The sequence below is a fragment of the Balearica regulorum genome, chromosome 27 (assembly GCF_011004875.1).
Source record: "Balearica regulorum gibbericeps isolate bBalReg1 chromosome 27, bBalReg1.pri, whole genome shotgun sequence".
Taxonomy (NCBI): domain Eukaryota; kingdom Metazoa; phylum Chordata; class Aves; order Gruiformes; family Gruidae; genus Balearica; species Balearica regulorum.
Window position 1 is genome coordinate 1,851,749 of NC_046210.1, and position 17,743 is coordinate 1,869,491.

The window sequence follows — 17,743 nt, forward strand, 5'->3', positions numbered from 1 at the left end:
TAGATGAATCTGACAGTGTTTCATGACAATTTCAGGTCATGAAACCCACCCAATTGGGTGGATCTCATTAGGAAGTCGATATTAAACTGAAGGCATTTTAAAAACTGTACTGTACAGTACCTGTACTGAGGAGCCATCAGAAGCCTCTCGCCGTTCTCTTCCTAACCTCTGCGGGATTACAACTTCGTAGGAAGACAACAGAGAAACCTGCTGGAAACCTAGAAAGCAGAACAGAAACACTGCTAAAGAAAAAAAAAAAAGCAATCAGAAGGATAAGGCACAAGGAAGAAAATGCTATTTCAAGAAAAGCCCCCTCAGTAGGAAGGAGGCAGGCCGTGATTCCAGCTCAGGTCTCCAGCTTGTCACAGACCCCTGAAACGGGGCTGCTCCATGCAGGTCTGCAGCGCTGCACGGGACAGATCCTCTGCCACGAGACTGGCATCATGTCCTATCGCATACTTACAAGCTCTACTTTTAAGAAACAACATTGCACCACATTGCCAAGGCACCGCACGTGTTTAGAGAGCCCTAAGAAGAAAAAGCCAAAGGCCCTGATACACACAGCAAGTCTCTGAGCAGAGCACGCTTGGATTGCCTCGTAAAAGCCCAGAGAAAACAACACACAAACAGCACAGAAGACACCAAAATTTCCAAAAGGTTTCACATTGAAAGCTCCGCATTCCAATTACTGTCTTACAAGTATCTACCTCATACACCATCACTTTCCATCAGCAGGAATCAGAGCAGGTCAGCACAAAGAGAACTTGTTCAAGGACACACAGAACGACAGCGTCAAAACCAGGTGTCCCGTGCTGCGAAGCTGCTGAACGGCACCAGCTTGACCATGCAGCCTCTCCAGATTAACTCCCAGGGGCTCCAGCGGTTCCTGCGCTTCCTAATGGCATGGCAGCACAAAGCCAGCCCAGCAGAGCTCAGCATTATGCCAAACTTCTGACACAAGGCCAGTACTACTCATTAGGTTCTTAGAGAGCTCTTAAGGACCTTATAAAAACAAGCGAGGTGAAACAAATGCATGTAACAAAGCGGCCTTTTGCAGACCACTTTATAAATGATTTGCATATGCAACATCAGGCAGATCCTCTGAACCAAACAAAAGGCTACGGTCTAAGTTTCCTTTATAAGGCATCAGTTTTTGCAAGCAACTGTTCTCTATCGACTGTGTAAACAATAATAAATTGCACATGTAAATTATTTCTCCCATCAATGGCTGCTGTCTGCCTGTGCCTGGCTCGGGAGCAGCTCCCCCGGGAAGTGGGAGGTTGGTCGCCCGGGATTGCAGACAGGATTAAGAGCAACAGTTTTACTAGCTCACGGCAATGGAATCAGTGAGCTCATCAGAGGAGCCTAAGCTTCCCGACCAAGGTAGGGGGAAGGGAGCAGTTACCCTCCTTGTCACCACTCGTCTCCAGAAATAATTGCCAAATCTGGGGGAGGGGGGGAGGCGTGAGAGGGTGTTTAGTTTCTGAGATCCTCCAAACACTCTCCGAGTGGGACCAAGATGCTGCATTCATTTAAAAAACAGCAACTCTGAGCACACCAAAACTCACACTGCAACTCCGAAGGCATCTGTGCCTTTGTGGTGCCACGATGGCACTGCGTGCTTGAAGCCTCCGTGGGAGGCCTGCTCCGTCATTTGGGAAACGGGCTGGAGTCCCCACATGGGCTTTAATGCCAGGGGTTCCCCAAAAAGCCTCCCCAAGCCAGAACTGCCAAGCTGCAGACACATTCAGACTCCTGCAGTTGCTTTTGCAGCCTCTCTTGTCCCCAGCAACCTCAACATTACGAGTACCACCTCGGGGTGGCGTTCCAAACAGGCATCCCGGTAAGCCACTGCCCCAGTGCAAAGCACATCCACTTCTCTGCACTCCTTCTACCGACAGCCCTGAAGGGGAAGCAAAAGCAGTTCGATAGCTTTCAACTTCTCTCACGTTACAGCACGTCCGTCCGTCTGTCTGGAGAAAACAGATACATTGCAGTGCACCTATTTCCAATACAACATTTTTATCGCACAATCATAAGTAGAGCTGTGTTGTTTCTCAAGAAATAACATAGTACACATACTGCAGCAGAAGTTTCTTTAATTACAGCGATTGTTGGAATAAAGGTATTAAAAAAGCAGAGAGAAACTTCCTGAAAATAGCCCTTATGTTCACATGCTACAGAAAGTACAGTGTCAGTACCTCCTTGGCCCAAAAAACAGGGGAGGGAAGGGCTGCTTCCTTCCCTGGGATGAACCACCAAAAGTACATACTCCGGCAAATCACTTCTCTACATTCGTCATTTCCAACCACACGTTGCGCTCGTGTCTTGTCCCAAGCTCTTGCACTTTGCTGCTCTGCACTTGTTACTTCCCCACTGCCATGCAGAAGCGCCTTTATTAGTGGCGGCTGTGACATTGTGACATTTGCACAGAGTTTTGGAGACTCTCTTAGGACACATGCTACAGAAACAGCAGGGCATGGCTGACCTTTGCAGCGCTCAGAAAGCGGCATGCCTCCCCAAAAGCAGCTTGGAAGCCGAAGACAAAGGAGTGAATCATCCCATGAAGCTAGCAAAACTGGGAGGGATTTCTGTGAAGAGTGCAACTCTGAGAGGCTCTCACAGAGAAAAGGCACCAAAAGCGTTCGGTTTTCAACTCTCTGAATACTCCGACAGTTCTCCCCCCGGTTTCTGCTCTCCTTCCCTCCCATCACTACCACCAGCTTGGGAGGTGGTTTCAGGTACAGTGCCTTATATTCTTCCCTTCATTGAGGGCAAAATTCATCAGAGCAGGAGGGTGTGTTCATCTTAACAAAGTGCTTCCTATTACAACATGCTAAAATATAAGGGTAGGAAGGCATCACCTTGCTTTCTAGTGGAACTAAAAAGAGAAAAGCAGCCTTCACATTAAAAGTTCAAACAATGCAAATAGCGTTCCCTTTAACTTTGGGTTCTCTTTCATTTTCTGGCAAAAACATCCTTTCTCTCCCCACGTTTCAGCACGGATCAAATTGACAATGAGCCCGTGGATGTATAGAAGAGATAAGAGTTTGTTTTGTGAGATTCTCACTGGGACAAAACGGGTCTGCAGTGGCAGAAAGCAGAGCACACCCCTTTGCTGGCACCTCCCAGGACAAAAGCATCCGTAATGGCAGGTACCTCCATTGCCTTGACCTTCGCTGTATAAAGAGTCTATTTTCATGCCAACTGCCCTGTGCAACATTACACGCATCACTAGCAACCCTCAAAGAGGGCACCAGACTAGTTAATCAAAAATCCAATGAAAGCGACAAGTGCAACGAAGTAGGAATTGGAACATGCACGAGACAATGCTATCCCTAAATTTTCCTCCTACAAAGGCTCCTACTAGGGGACGGGCCCTCTTCCTAATGAGTAACATAGGTCTTGAAAGACATGTCCTTACTCTAATAACACACTGGCCACCTCAAGTCCCACCTAGGACCCCAAGGCTGCTTCTAGTGACTGACACATTCAGACCTTATCTCACCCGGGGAAGAAAAACATACTCTGACCCAATTAGCACAGGGCGGAATTCCGCAAGGACAAGGCAGCTTGCAGCTATCGCAGCAGTCTAGATAAATGCCAGGTTCTCACATGCTGTGAAGGCATTGTTGGATATGTTCCTGCAACCACGCTGGTATTAAGATGCTACCCTCCACTCAAGATGGTTACTATCCATGAGAATTCATCCATACATTTCAGTACAAAGTAAAAGTGGTTTAATTCATAGCAATTAAGGAAAGGCAGAAGTGACAGCAAACCCCAAACCCAGATACTCAGCTCTTTTCCACATAAGATGTTTGAAGAAATTTATATTGTTTTCCTAAGATACACTAGTTTTTGTAGCTTTTTCTCCACCTCCTTTTGAGAAACTTCATTGCAATATAATAAGTATGGTTCTCCAGCACAGTAGTTCCCAATAAATTTTTCAGTAACTTGCAAGGACTTCCTGTACTCAGGTGCTTCCTGCCAATGGCCAAGGCTGCTGTCTGAGTCGTGCTACACGTCATCACTGAGAATATACTTCTTATCATTCATTCTTGGGTGTAACGCTAGCTGAGATTGTATTTCCAAGGAGAAAAAAAACAATTGCATCCCCTATATTTATCTTGTCTCATTAAAGACTGCCTTTAATTACCAAACATTGGAGGCAACTAGGAAGATGTGAATCATCTTCCCCTCCCCGCCCCAAATCCACAGTAGGAATTTTGTGTGCGTTCCATAGCGTGCGGGAGCTTGAAAAACCATCAAAACGTGTCATAGCTGTTAGGGCTCTCCAGACGCTGAGGTAAGCTGTTACGGTATTCACTCCCCAACAGGTAAGATCTATATTCAGCAAAAGTCAAGCTGCATCTCCTGTCTTCGCAGAGCTTGGCATGCCTGCAGACCGTTGGCTCAGTTACAGAAACACAGCATGCAGCTACATCTACCCACACTAAACAGTTCACCCCAATATCACCCTTCTTTTACTGCAACTCTTTCCCAAGCCTACTAAAGGGAGGTCAAAGATATATTCTTCAATGGAAGAAAAAAAAAAAAAAAAAACAAAAAAGCCAAACAAACCCAAAAAAGGAATAGTAAAATTTAGACTGTAGCCTTTTACACCACAAAAGGAACTCATTTCATAAAAACAAGCTCATCAGCATGTGACCAGCTCGGCAGCAGACCGACGCTAACAAGGAACGTGCAAAGAAACACTCTTCCCGCACCAAGGAGTACGGGACTTGTGGAAACAAAGCTCAACGCCCACTCCACCTGCAGCATCGCGCTGGGCCTGCCAGCGATGGCTGCGGGGCTCTGTTTCTGCTCTGACCACCCCTTTTGGATCCCCCAGTTTCAGCATCACACGTGATACTGAAGAGCATCATTCTGTACAATAAGCAACACACTGAAATCCCTCTGATAGTACCCAAATTTGTTCATGGCTGTCTATCAGTGAAACTCAGAGGACACCCAGTACGACCATTTACTTGTATTCACCTACTTCAATTTACTCAATCCCGAAGTGAGAGTAGAAATAGAGCCAGGAAAAAAATCAGCACCGCACAGAAGATATTGCTAACGTTCTCTTCGCCTGCATTCCCCCTAGCAACTTTTAGCCTTTATACTATAAACGTAAAGGCTTGACCAAAGCCGTATTAAACCCAGAGCATCAGTTAGCAGCAATGACTTTTAATCTTCTATTAGCTGTGCGCATGTCTGAGTCAGAAGATGCACGTTGCTAAAGCATTAAATACACAAACTCATTAAATTAACCATCGTTATGATCGATTACAATTAATAGATGAGGTCAGTCGCACCAGTCATCTGACACTTAAGCAGCAGACTGCTCGCTAAAAACAGTGCTAAAAGCTTTACACAGCCATCTAGTCCATCCTCGGGTCCCAGGGTAGGACCAGTTCCACACAAAGCATCTCCAGCAAGCACCCCGATGTCCAACAGATTTCCCTCGCTGTGTTTTAAGTAGTGCCTCTAATCCCCAAAGAACAGGGACAGTTTACTCCCCTTCTGTCTGGCTGCAAATTTTTAGATTTTCAAAGTGTGCTGTCACACCCCCCTCTCCCTTCCATCAACTAAGTAAAGGCCAATATTCAGTATTTCCTCACGGACCCTATTCCTTAGATCTCTGACCGTTCCTATCAGGCTCTACCAGCTCTACTCTCCAGTTAGACTGCACCTATCCTGAAAAAGGATCCCAAACAGGGCACAACAGTCCAGTGAAGCCTCACAAATATCAAGGGTCACGTGTTTATGTATCTCCATAGGTTAATCTTGCTTCCATAACAGACAGCATGGATGATTCACTTGTCAGCATGCTCCTGCATCCCATTTTTCACCCTCTCGTCCTTGTGCAGACACTTATTTCCACCTCAGCAGAACACTCTGCACCCGTCCTTTTAAAGCCGCATCTTTCTGACAGATACTTCCCTCATGCTCCCATTATTGGGATTGCTAACTGCTTCTTTGAGGAGCCTGGATCCTATCTGACTGGAAGAGTATCAACTTCAAATTCAGCATGCATTCTCTGTATCCCATTATCAAAATCATAAAGGACTTTGCCAAGCAATATCTGTTTGAGGAGAAAAAAAAATTCTGTGAACAGGCTTACAGATGTCCTTCCAGAACGACATGTAACCACCGATTACTTCTTCAGTTATTTCCTCAATCGATTACATACTAGGAAAAGCATCTTTAGGTGCAGTTGACCTTCCCGCTGACAGCTGTAGTAGGATTAACTCTTCAGATTGATGGAAGCAAAAATCTCTTTCACTTTCACTATGTAAATATTATCCAAGTCCACTTACAAATATTTAGAGATTTAAAGAAAACACCAAGCTAACAAATCCGCTAAGAGTAGAAACATTCCCTATGAAGCCAGCAGCTTCAGTTCTTCCCACCTCAAAGGCTAAAGAGTACCTTGGTGGTGCTCCATCTCCAAAGCACCTGGGAACATCTGTCCAGCTGTTCTTCTACAGGGTGATACTCCTCGGCTTTTCTTTCCATCACCTCCCTTCCTTGCCCTCAATCTTCAGACCAAGAGGGTCTCCTGTGTCACAGTCCTGCCTTTTTGGAAGTTAGGAAAAGATGACCAACTATCATGGCAACAGAAGTAAATTAATCTACTTGATTTATTCCTCACCTGGAATATTTGTTTAACATTAAAGCTGGCAAGAACGGTCTGCATAATTTTTCTTAGTATTTTACCGGGGGTGTTGGACATTAATGAGGATATTGAGCTCTTCTACAGCAATATTTCCTAGAATAATATTCTTACCTCCCTCTTGCTGAAATCCTGACCAATGCTGTAAGTGTTTCCTGTCTAGACTCCTAGTATTCCTTCTGCCCTTCCTACAGCCACACTAATTTGTTCGCAAGACAAGAGCTACTCTTTTTCCTCGGAAAGGACTATTGCTCCTCCTCTCCGGTACTGTCTAAAGATCCTCTCCACCTTGGAACCTTCTTACAAGGAGAAACAGAGCAAAGCCATAGTATCCTCTGGTGCGAGACAATTAATCTCATCGGGACGTGCTTCCTCCTGGATCAATGGCCCTGGAGTCTCTGCCCTTCCATCTGTGACAACCTTACACGGAGAGCAGCTCCTTGCACACAGAGCCCACTCGCTTCCTCCACGTCTCGTAGCTGCGTGGCTGTCAGCTCGCTTCTCACACTGGAGGTTCGTGGGAACGCTTCTCTTTGGAGATGTTGCTATCTTTAAATTTGGCCTCCAAAGGAAACCGCACAATACAAATTCAATCACAGAACTTGGTTTGAGCAAATAAACTTTTTTTTTTATTTTAGCTTGAGAAATGAGAATGATCAAGACATGCAAAAACTACAAAGTCATGTTTCAAACTTCCTTCTTCCAAAAACAAAGCACTACAAGAGTCAAGATTAGCTATGCTGCAATTTCTTTCCTCTTTTTATTCTTCACATAGAGGAAATAACCACAAGAACCCTCTTTACTCTGCTGAACGATTGTCCCAGATTTGTTGAAATATGGGTGAGGCGGTGCTGTGTTTTTCATGAGCTGAACAAAAGAATTATCTTAACCAAACATTGCATCTCCCCAGAAAATTGAAACCAAAGTGTTTAGACGCTTTAACAATTCCTTTAAAAACTGATAAAGCCTGGCTAGAAGATCCCAGTATGCGTACGACACCAAGTACCAGGGAAGAGACAGAGTAGCAAAAAGCACAGTCCCTGCCTATGGCAATGCCAGATGTTTTTTTTATTAATTTATACAGCCAAACACTGAGGCCAGGCCTCCTAGGGACACAAATAGGAGGGGAAAATCTACACTATACAAACCTAAGGCTACTCATCACTATATGATTATGCTCATTCAGGAATTTTCAATTAGTAGTTTCCGATAACACCCCACTTATGCCTCACATCCCTATTTATTGGGGAGTGTCCAAAGCACTTCCATTCCAACCCGTAAGTTGGAAGTTCCTGGATAAACTGAAGCAGGTGACTTGTTTCTCCCCTCTCTTCATGCTCAGCCCTGAGACAAAGAAGGTCCATTAACTTTCATCACAGATTTGGCATTATTAGCTGGGACAGAGATTTCAGAAGGCAGAGAGAAACACTGCCATCCACCACCAGTGACTCGGTGACCTGTGCTTCCTCCCACCCACAGGTAGGAACCGAAGTATTACTCCTCCAACACCGACCAGTCCATTGGAAGCACAGGCATCCAATATCCAGGAGACACATCATTTAAGACGTCGCTCCTCGGCGCTCTGGCACGGCAGTTTCCAGCACGCCGTGCTACCTCCGCCACAAGCCAGCAGCCACCTTGCAAAGCTTGGCTTTATTCTAGCACGCAGCTCGCAACCGCCTATAACACCATGCCAAGTGAGAGGCAAGAGATTCGCAGCACAGAATCCCTCAGGGAGAGATACCCGCCACAAGAGCCCTGTTTCTCAGCATGAAGCGTCAATATTAGTTTTAGAAAAGATTCCTCAATTAGGAAGTCCTGACTATAAAACTACGCATTAATGATAAACGCAGAAGTTTAACACAGTGCATATATGCCTTCAGGAGAAGGAAAACGACGACAGAGGAGACATTTCTGCCTATTGTGTATATATAACATCAGAATCAGCATCATAAAAGCCCATAAACAGAACAGTTTCAATTTATGAACAGCCCATAAAGAAAGCACAGCATCAACTCATTAACAGCCCATAAAGAGAACACGGTGTCCGTTCAGTGCCATTAGCAATGGCATCGTGCTGCGCCCGAGTTCATGCCCCAGGACGCAGCCTCTGTCCTCCTCGGGGGAGAGCAGCTGGCAGGGGTCCTGCCCCATGCCTGGCTCCGTGGCTGAGGCCACCCAAACAGAGAGGGGGGAGACACAGGTCCCTACATGTGTCCCCTGAAACGCAGTGGAAACGATGGGGGTGTTGTGTCACCTCCACGCAGAAACCCAGTATCCTCTGGGCAGGGGAAATTACACGGTTGTACCCAGGATCTGCTCACACAAATTTCTGGAGACCCGTGAACAGGCTGCCCACCCCATGGCACGTTTTACAGGCTTTCTCGTACACGGATTGCCACCTGCTTAGTAAGAGCCTGGAAGAGCACCTGGAGAGCAGACCGCCTAGCCTGGCACAGGAGGGCTGGAGAGCAAAGCGACAGCCTTCCCCGGACGCCTGCAAACTCGAGCAGGTGTAATGGGACCCCGCCAGCTCACCGGCCGAGATTGCCTCCTCGCATTTCAGGGTTAAGACAAAGGCCCTGCTGTCCTCTCAGCCCCTCCGCAGCATCTCTCACCATGCGCGGTATTTACCAGGAGCATTTTGGCAGAGACGGTCCTGGACAGGGCCCAGGTTGTGTCAGCACCCACAGCACCCTCCTCCCTGGGGTCCTTCAGACTCCTGTGACCCCTGCGCCCTGACCGTGAGCACGTACTGCCAGGGCTGCCCGCACAGGGGGAGAGCCCCACGCATCGAGGGGTGGGGGAGATGGGGACAGCCGGGGCAGGACCCCCTGCTCCAGCAAAGGGAAGGGGGGGGTTCTCCCAGCCCACCTGCCAGCCCTCGGGGCCAGGCCGAGCTCTGGCAGCCCGAGGAAGGGAAGGGGGTTGCCCAGACCCCCTGAGCCGGCCCCAGGGCCAGGCCGGGCCCTGCCGGTGATGGGGAGGGGACCCGGAGCTCACAGAGGGGACGGGGAAGAGGCCCGGGAAGGGAGGGGGGGCCAGAGGTCCCCTGCCAGCCCGGCCGGGCCCGCCCGAAGGGAGGGAGGCAGAGGCCGGCGGCAGGCCCAGGCCCCGGCCCCGCCGCACTCACCCGCGCGGCCCGGCTGTCCGGGCGCGGCCAGCAGCAGGAGGCAGAGGCAGCTCCGCGCCGCCCGGGCCCAGGCCATGGCGCTCCGCGTCCGCATCGCCCCTCCCGGCTGGGGCGCTGGGTCCGGCCGGCGCCCCGCGGCCTTATGGAGCCGGGCCGGGGCCTGCGCCGCGCCGCCCCCGGGCGGGGACGCTCCGCCCGCCCGCAGCACCGCGGACAAGGGGCGGCCCCGGCGCCGAACGGGCTCCCACAGGGCTGACACCGGCGGCGGGAGCCCCGGGCCCTCGGACGTAGGACATCAACGAGCCGCCCGCGGCAGCGGCACCCGCCGAAACTCCGTCACGCCGGCATTTCGTCACACACGGGTCCCGCGGGACGGCGCTGGCCGCGGCCCCACGGAGCCACGCCGTGCTCCGGAAAGAGCCCCGCTGTGTCGGGAGAGATCCCCGAACGTGGCAGAGGCTGGAAGAGACCTAGCGCTAACGTTCCCAATGCTTTCTTAGGGAAAAAAACAACTTAGTCCCGAGAGCAAGCAGGTCCCGAAGAAAAAGCTTGCTGAAGGGAACTGGTGCCAGCACAGACCACGGACACAATCACTCCTCTCGCCTTCCCTTCCAAAAAAACTACATTACAAATCCGAAACATGTGGAAATACAACTTCACACCACGGGATACAGGTGAGCAAGAGAAAAACTCTCCAGAAAGAAACACCGTCACAGGCTCTACCCTCCGCTCCAAGCGTCATACGTGTTGCCCTGACCTGCCTCTGGCCGGCATACAGCAGCCCATTAAACACCCTCCCAAGGAGCACGGTGTCTTCCTCCGGGAGAAGGAGGAATAAACAACATGTGACACTTCAGTCACACTACCGAACGGTGATGGAGAAGCACTCTCATGCTATAGCGATAAGCAGCGTACAAGAACCTAGACAAATAAAATCCAGTTTTACCGACAACTTCTCAGATACCGATAACCTTTCTCGGTTTTCTGAGTGTGGTACTTCATGGGTTTCTTTGAGCATCCACGTTCTTTTCCCTAGTAGGTCGCTGCTCTTGAACAAAACAGATGCAGAAAATACTTCACCGTAGATGCAGAGCCAGACTTACGCCAAAGGCCACACATATCTCCTCAGCACAAACAGCACACAACTGGACGTGAGTGCCCTGCAAGCGCTGTATCAGCCAGAAACATCCCTACGCACCCAAGTTCTCACTCACAGGGTTCTCACCGACATCTACGATGTTTTAGAAATTGCTTTTGAATGCACATAACGCAAAAGATGCCATGAATAAACACGTAACAGGCTGAGCAATTGGCACAAGTCTTCCCCCTCTCCTTAATGATGAGTTCTTGGAAGATTTTATAAGAGGTTTATAGTGCTGTGCTTCAGTGAACAATTAAAGAGGAAAGAGTCGTTTGGCCCTTCGCATTCCAAAACTCTACATCCATTTTGCAGGAGCTGTAGCAAGGTGACCTGCGATTCAGGTTTCCCCCCCTTGCAGCCTCCAGCAACCAGAAAACCTCCTGGTCCTTGTTGGAAGGAAGCAACAGCTTGACTCCGTGAAGCCAGTTTTATGTATCCTAACAGATCAAACCACAAAGCTATGCAGGGAGCCGGCACGCTAAATTGTGTAATACTGTGAGGTGACACAGGATTTTATTCCTGCCTGATGTTAGAAAGAACATACGGGTTTTGTATCTCCAACCCTTATGGAAGCTGCAGATAGCTTTCGAGTCAGGTAATACCCTGTGCTTCCCATAAGCTGGGTGTTACCCAAGATACAGGAGGCTTCCCATGGATTATGGTAATACCACGGATCAAATACGGATACCACTGTGCACTGTACAAATAAGAAACGTGAATGCAATCCCGTGGTTCCTGCCTGTGGGGCATGAGATTCCCAGGTCCGTATTTAGCAAGAGCCATATCCATCCCCCTTGACTTCTCCTGTCACTCACCACTACTGCAGTCTTGCAATACAAGGAATCGAAGACAACACACCTCAAAGCTCCGGAAACGAACCAGAAACGAGGCCAGAAAGCTAGGACAGCTTCTGAACACACGTTTTGGGTCAAATGCAAACCTGCCAACTTCGGAAACAAAAAATCTGGAGAACTGCTCATCTGATCAAGTTGAAGCACACCTGAAATGCCCACATCAGCAGAGCTATCGCTCAGACACGCCGGAAGATGCTCTTGGAGAAGAACCAGGTAAAACAAACCAATAAGTCCTGGAGCTCTGCAATGTCTTAAGTCACAAATGAAACCTCAAAGGCAAGCACTGGATTCAGGGATTCAACACGGGATTCAGGCTGTTAGTTGTCTTCAGCACAGACTTTATGACTATTTACACCAACGGCAAAGTAATGCAGCATGATAACAAAGCTTACACGGTAGATGCTGAAAAGGACCTCACTCAATGTCTGGGGAGGGGAATTTGGTGTTTTTCAAGGAAAAGCACTGCATCACCCTTTGACAGAGCAGGGATGCAGTCTCTTGCCTGTGGCTGATGGTGGGACCACAAGACAGCAGCCCCATTTCCTAAGGAACACAGCAAAGAGGACGGTGCAAGGCCTGAGATGTATGGACCAGCAAATAACTGGGACTTTGCATCCCCTCTGCAGTGGAAGGAATGCCCACGGAGGGAGGCATTCCCTCCTTTACGTTTTGCCACTGCCAATCCCCTGTAGGGGCTTTAGAAAATTTTTAGTCTGGTTTCTAAAGGGAACAACACCAATGATGCAACATAAGCGGCAGTACAGTCCGGTGTATCGGGGCATAAATCTTGTACATGGAGACTTGTGGAGTTCACTGACACTTTGTGAGCGGGACGACAGACACTGCCGAGCTGTGGTTTAGCAAGCCACACTGTGCTCGAGCAAAGAGTGAAGGCAGGGGAGAGGATATGGAATGAATTCCCCAAACAACATCTGCTGTTTGTCAGTTATTTTCACAGTTCTTTGTAACAAAGCTGTAGAATCAGCAAGAAAAGAAATTTCTCAGAAATCCTCGTGCTGGGGCTGGCCGTTACACTCCCTTTTCTCGTGAATGCCGAACGTGTACCTTTGCCAGACTGAAGGGTATAAGAACTCCAACTAAACTAGCTGAGCATGTAACAGCGGTTTTAAATAGCCAAGTCAGACGTGTCATGTTCTTCCTCCAACCTCAGTCCTGCTGGCTCCCACATCCTCTCCACATACCACGTGCATGGTGTTTGCTTATAAGCACTGTAAATAAGACAGATTAAGGATCTTGGATGCAGTCTGAACTTCAACTAACATCACCAGCAACAGTCCAGCTGGCTCAGGAAGCACAGTCGTTAACACCACAATGGTGATCACTGGCTAACCTGGCACCTACGAATCCTGGTAATGGCTCTTTCCCAAATGCATTCTTATCAAATTATATGCTTTGCCTGGCCTCCAGCTGGAGTGAATGAATGCCACGTACCTGTCTCAAACTGCGCTTGGCATTTCCAATCTAATGACCTCAAGACACTGGGGGGGATTAAATGAGGCAGAAGAAACCCGATGGAGACAGGCAGCAGCTCGTCCAGATGCAGAAGGTCAATAGCAGGATCTCAGTCTCTAACCCTCTGCTTTTAAATAGCTGAGTGCACCGTTTTCTTCAGTCAGTCACCGAGTCAATCCAGAAAGCACTCAGAGGTGGATCTCTACAGCTCTCTGAGCATAACAAAGGACCAAGGCTAGCAAAGGCAGGGTCCCAATGCCAATCACTTTGTACAAGGGGTAGGGCAGTTCGGATAAAAAAAAATTCTGCTACTTGACTATGGAAGCAGGACTAGTTCCTCCTCTGGGCAGGAGGACGGTCTAGACAACTCCTGAAATCCATTCCTGTTCGCCTATTAACGGGAAGTTTGCTCGAGGGGTTGAGTCCCATTTATTTCAAAAGACTTCTAGGGTCACACTTCGGGGAGTTCAAGGGAAGAGAGACACAGCTTCAGCCCTCCTGGCTCTGGGCCTACTCCAAGCAGCGCTTGGCTGTACAGCTCCCTCCGGACTGTGACCTGCTGCTGCCCTGGCTGGTATTTCTTTGCTGCCGCCTCTCGCCTCCGACAGCACTCCCAGCCCCTTTGGACACCACCTCTCCCCAGCAATTAACGTAGTAAAGTCTGAAACATCAGACCCTAAAGCATGAGTTTCATTTACATCCATTTCAAAGATGCTTTACACCGAGAGACTGGTGTAAAACCTGAGTAAAACACACACTCGATGTGATCTTTCCTCTGCCCGCCTTAGTACTGCAAAGGAAATCCAGTGCCGCCCATCCCACACGCTACGCAATCTTTAAGCTATTTCTAAAGCCACTCGGAAGCCTCTTAATCATTAAAGGAGGTTTTGGTGGGACAGCTCGCCATCGCGTCCAGCAAACAAACCGATTCCTGTCGCAGGCCAGAGGAAACCGAATGTGGCTGTACCACTGCGCAGCTCTGCAGCCCAGCAGTTACCGGCCGCTGGGGAACCAGCGGAGCCACGGTTCCTTCGGGAAGGTGGCACACGGGGGGCTTTCACCGAGTCCTACGGGGAGCTCTTTGCCTAAACCCTCGCCCGCAGCGGGAGCGCTGGGGATAACCAGCTCTCTGCACCGCCGGAGCTGCTCCAGGCACCGGGCTGCTGCCTCACGTCGAGCCCGGGCCGCTCGGGGAGCCTCTCCCTGCCCGGTACGGTCGGTACACTGATGACCCACGGGCGCACAGCCCGAGGCGAGGCCTTCCCCGGTGCGAACAGCAGGCGGCAGCGGCGCCCGCAGAGCCCGCACCCCCCGGCGAGGGGATACGGGGTGCGCCGCCTGCAGAGAAGGATCCCCGGTTACCGGGACAGCCACCCCCGGCACCTCTGACGAGCGCGGGGTGACGGAAAGGGGAGGCCGGAGGCAGCGAGGCCTCGTTCCGCCAGTCAGCCGGGTAGGCCCGCTCCCTCCCGCGCGGCGGGCTCACGGCCTCAGACGGCTCCCACCGGGCGCCCCCAGCAACTCACGGCGAGCTGGGCAGCGCGTCCTGACCCGCTCTCTGCCGGAGGCCTGCGCGGACAGCGCCGGGGAGCGGGGCTGGCCCTCACGGCGGGGCGCGGCCCGGGCAGGGCCGGGGGCCGCCCCCTTCGGGCGGCCGCCGGCCCTGCCCGGGCCGCGCCCCGCCCCCTATGCCTTCGCCCATAGGCTGGCAGGCCTCCCTAGCAGCCAATCGCCTGCGCGTCTGGCGCGCACTTCCGCCTCGTCTCCACGCAGCCTTCTCCGCAGCTTCTTCCGCCTTCGCTCTGACTGGTTGCGGGCGGCTGTTTCCCGCCCCCCGAAGCGAGACGACGTGCGCCCATTGGCTGTTTGTGGCGGGGCGGTAGTGCGACCCGGAGGCCGGGGCGGGCGCGGCGTTTCCTAGCAGCGGCCGCCGCCATGGCGCCGCGGCGCGGCGGGCCGGTGGGCTACGCGTTGCTGTGCGGGCAGGCCGCGCTGCTGCTCGGCAACCTGCTGCTGCTGCACGGCGCCTCCCGCGGCCTCCCCCACAACGGCACCGAGCCTGAGGAGCCGGGGTCGGGGTCGCCCGCCGCCTCCTGGGCCTACACCGACCCGCGGGCGCCACTCGTCCTCTGCACCTACCTGTGAGGGCCGGGCGGGGGAAGGCGGGGCCGGGCCGCTTCGCCCTCCCCTCCCTCACCGTTCCCTCCTTCCCCGCAGCCCCGAGGAGTTCGTGGAGTGCGAGGAGCCGGTAGACCACGGCGGGAACGCCACGGCGCAGCAGGAGCTGGGCCACGGCTGCGTGAAGGTGAGCGGCGGGCGGGAAGGGGCGGGGGAGGCTCGGCCGGGCCTCGCTGCCCGCGGCCTCCGGGCCCTGCCCGCGGCTGAGGGCGCCCGCGCTGCCTGCAGTTCGGCGGACAGGCCTACGGCGAGGTGGACCGTACCCGGGTGCAGTGCCGAGCGCTGGACGGCATCGAGTGCGCCGAGCCGCGGAGCTTCCTGCGGGGCAGCCGGCCCTGCGTCAAGTAGGACGCGTCCTCGGGCGGGAGGAGGGCCCCTCACCCCGCTGCCTCGCCCCGCTCCCGGCCCCTCGCCCCGCTCCCGGCCCTGCACCTTCCCCCGGCCCCCACGGGAGGGAGCCCCGCCGCCAGAAACGGGGCGAGGCCGGCGGGGAAAGCCGGCCGGTGGGGGCGGCCCCCCCCCGCCCCCCCCCCCCCAGCTCTGGGCGCTTCCCTTGCAGGTACACTGGACATTATTTTATAACCACTCTGCTCTACTCGTTTTTCCTGGGTTGCTTCGGAGTGGATCGATTCTGCCTGGGCCATACAGGGACCGCCGTGGGGAAACTGCTGACGCTGGGAGGACTGGGGATCTGGTGGTTCGTGGATCTGATCCTCCTCATCACCGGCGGGCTGATGCCCAGCGACGGCAGCAACTGGTGCACAGTGTACTGAGAGGAGCAGAGCTGACCCCAGAAGAGGGTCTGCAGGACTGGAGACGGGCTCTGCTTGTTCCGTGGCACCAGAAGAGACTTCTGCCTTGTACAAACACGGGTTTACAACGCTGTAACTTTGTGCGCTGAACAATTATTCCTGTTAATTCCTCTGTACAAACCCTGGATACAAAATTGTTCAGTATCTATTCTGCTTGTTTCAAATAATCTGGATTTCCCCCCCTCTTCAGGCAGTGACAATTTAAGAAATCAGATCTTGCCGACACTGGTAGTCAAACAAATCTTAATAAAGTGTGGAAGGAGCCGACTCCATGTGCTTTCAGCATTAGTAGAACACAGGGACGCAGGCCGCTAGCACGTGGTTTTGTGTTACTAGACTCTGCAAACCCAACACAATGGTTTAGAGACTCTGTGGCAAAGGGATGAGTTCTAATTCTACGTTATTTGTTCAAAACTGTGTCCCCTGGCTGCAGGGGAAGTTGGGTTAGATTTAGTAGAAGCTGCACTCTTTGGTGAACGTTACTTTCCACTCTCTCGCAGGCGGGGAAAGCCACAGTACAGCAAATAAAGTTACTGTTTAGGTCTCTCAAAAGAAGCGCTTGTGTCCAGCGATGGAACTTCCCCTACCACACTCATATTCTAGAAACATCATCTGTAGGACACTGCAACCACTCCAAAGTACATGTGTTAACTTAAAACTACCTGTTTCTCCTCCTGTCCCCTGCCCTTCGTAGTAAATAAGTGCTTTTCAAAACATATCGCATCGTGCTGCTCATGGCAGCAGGTCACATTCCCTTTCCCCGCTGCCAGACAGTCATATTCTTTAAAACCACGACTGTTCAATGGTAACCACTTGCGTTTTTGCAAAACTGTTAAACACCAGCTTTGCCTCATCAGTGACAGAGGGCTTGTTCCCCCGGAGCTGTGGAGAGCGGCCGGGAACCATCGAAGGGCTGGGAAGGGGTCAGGGCTGCTGAAGGGCAGCTGCCGTCCACGTGCCGGTCAACTCCCCAGCTCCAGCCCACAGTACCGAAATGAGTGGGAGCTGCAAGCTACCTCGCACCCGAAAGAGGAAGCCCCTCCAGATGCAGTCTGAAAACTTACCGAGCTGAATAAAAACGGGAAAAGGAAGCTGCAGCAAGTCACAGCCAGAACCAGACCGAGGACCCTTCAGCCGCTTGTGTTTGGCAACTCTCTGCCTGTTAACTTCTGTCTCCAACGGGGTTCAATATCTGGCCAGGAATTCTGCCTATTCCAGTTTTGGTTTGTGGTCTGTTGCAACAGCTCCTCCTCTCTGGGGAATGGGGTTTACATCCCATTTAGGTCACAAGTAATCTGAATTTGGCAGCTTCAGATAGGTCTCAGGGCACCAGGGTGGGGGGGGGAGGCTTCATCATAGACTACCACATTCTTCAGACCAGTGGGACAACGGGGCTGAAAAGTTCACGGGGGTGTTGGGGGGGGGGGGGGGGGGGATTATGCAGTGAGCCAGAAAGAAAAAAAAAAATAA

At 51.6% G+C, this 17,743-nt stretch overlaps 2 protein-coding genes across 4 annotated transcripts in view; one reads left to right on the forward strand and one right to left on the reverse strand.

Annotated features, from left to right (window-relative positions):
* Positions 1-15,538, reverse strand: part of LOC104634228 (disintegrin and metalloproteinase domain-containing protein 9) — a 35,357-nt gene extending 19,819 nt beyond the window's left edge. The window contains exons 1-2 of one of the 2 annotated variants that reach the window (XM_075736783.1): positions 15,423-15,538; positions 121-218 (exon numbers count right to left, since the gene is read on the reverse strand). Coding sequence is in view for 1 of the 2 variants with exons in the window: in XM_075736782.1 (XP_075592897.1) it covers positions 121-218; positions 9,816-9,909 (192 nt within the window). In the remaining variant the exon portion in view is untranslated. Of the gene's footprint in view, positions 1-120; positions 219-9,815; positions 10,143-15,422 lie in introns of those variants that run through there. The other variant, XM_075736782.1, reaches the window with a different exon arrangement.
* Positions 15,160-16,540, forward strand: TM2D2 (TM2 domain containing 2). Of its 2 annotated transcripts, XM_075736827.1 has the most exons (4): positions 15,162-15,424; positions 15,501-15,588; positions 15,690-15,805; positions 16,021-16,540. In XM_075736827.1, the coding sequence occupies exons 1-4, from the start codon at positions 15,219-15,221 to the stop codon at positions 16,232-16,234; spliced, it is 624 nt and encodes a 207-aa protein (XP_075592942.1). In that variant the 5' UTR covers positions 15,162-15,218; the 3' UTR covers positions 16,235-16,540. The 2 variants fall into 2 exon arrangements, with proteins under 2 accessions (XP_075592941.1, XP_075592942.1); XM_075736826.1 differs by lacking the exon at positions 15,690-15,805 and having other exon boundaries at positions 15,160-15,424.
* The last annotated feature ends 1,203 nt before the right edge of the window (positions 16,541-17,743 follow it).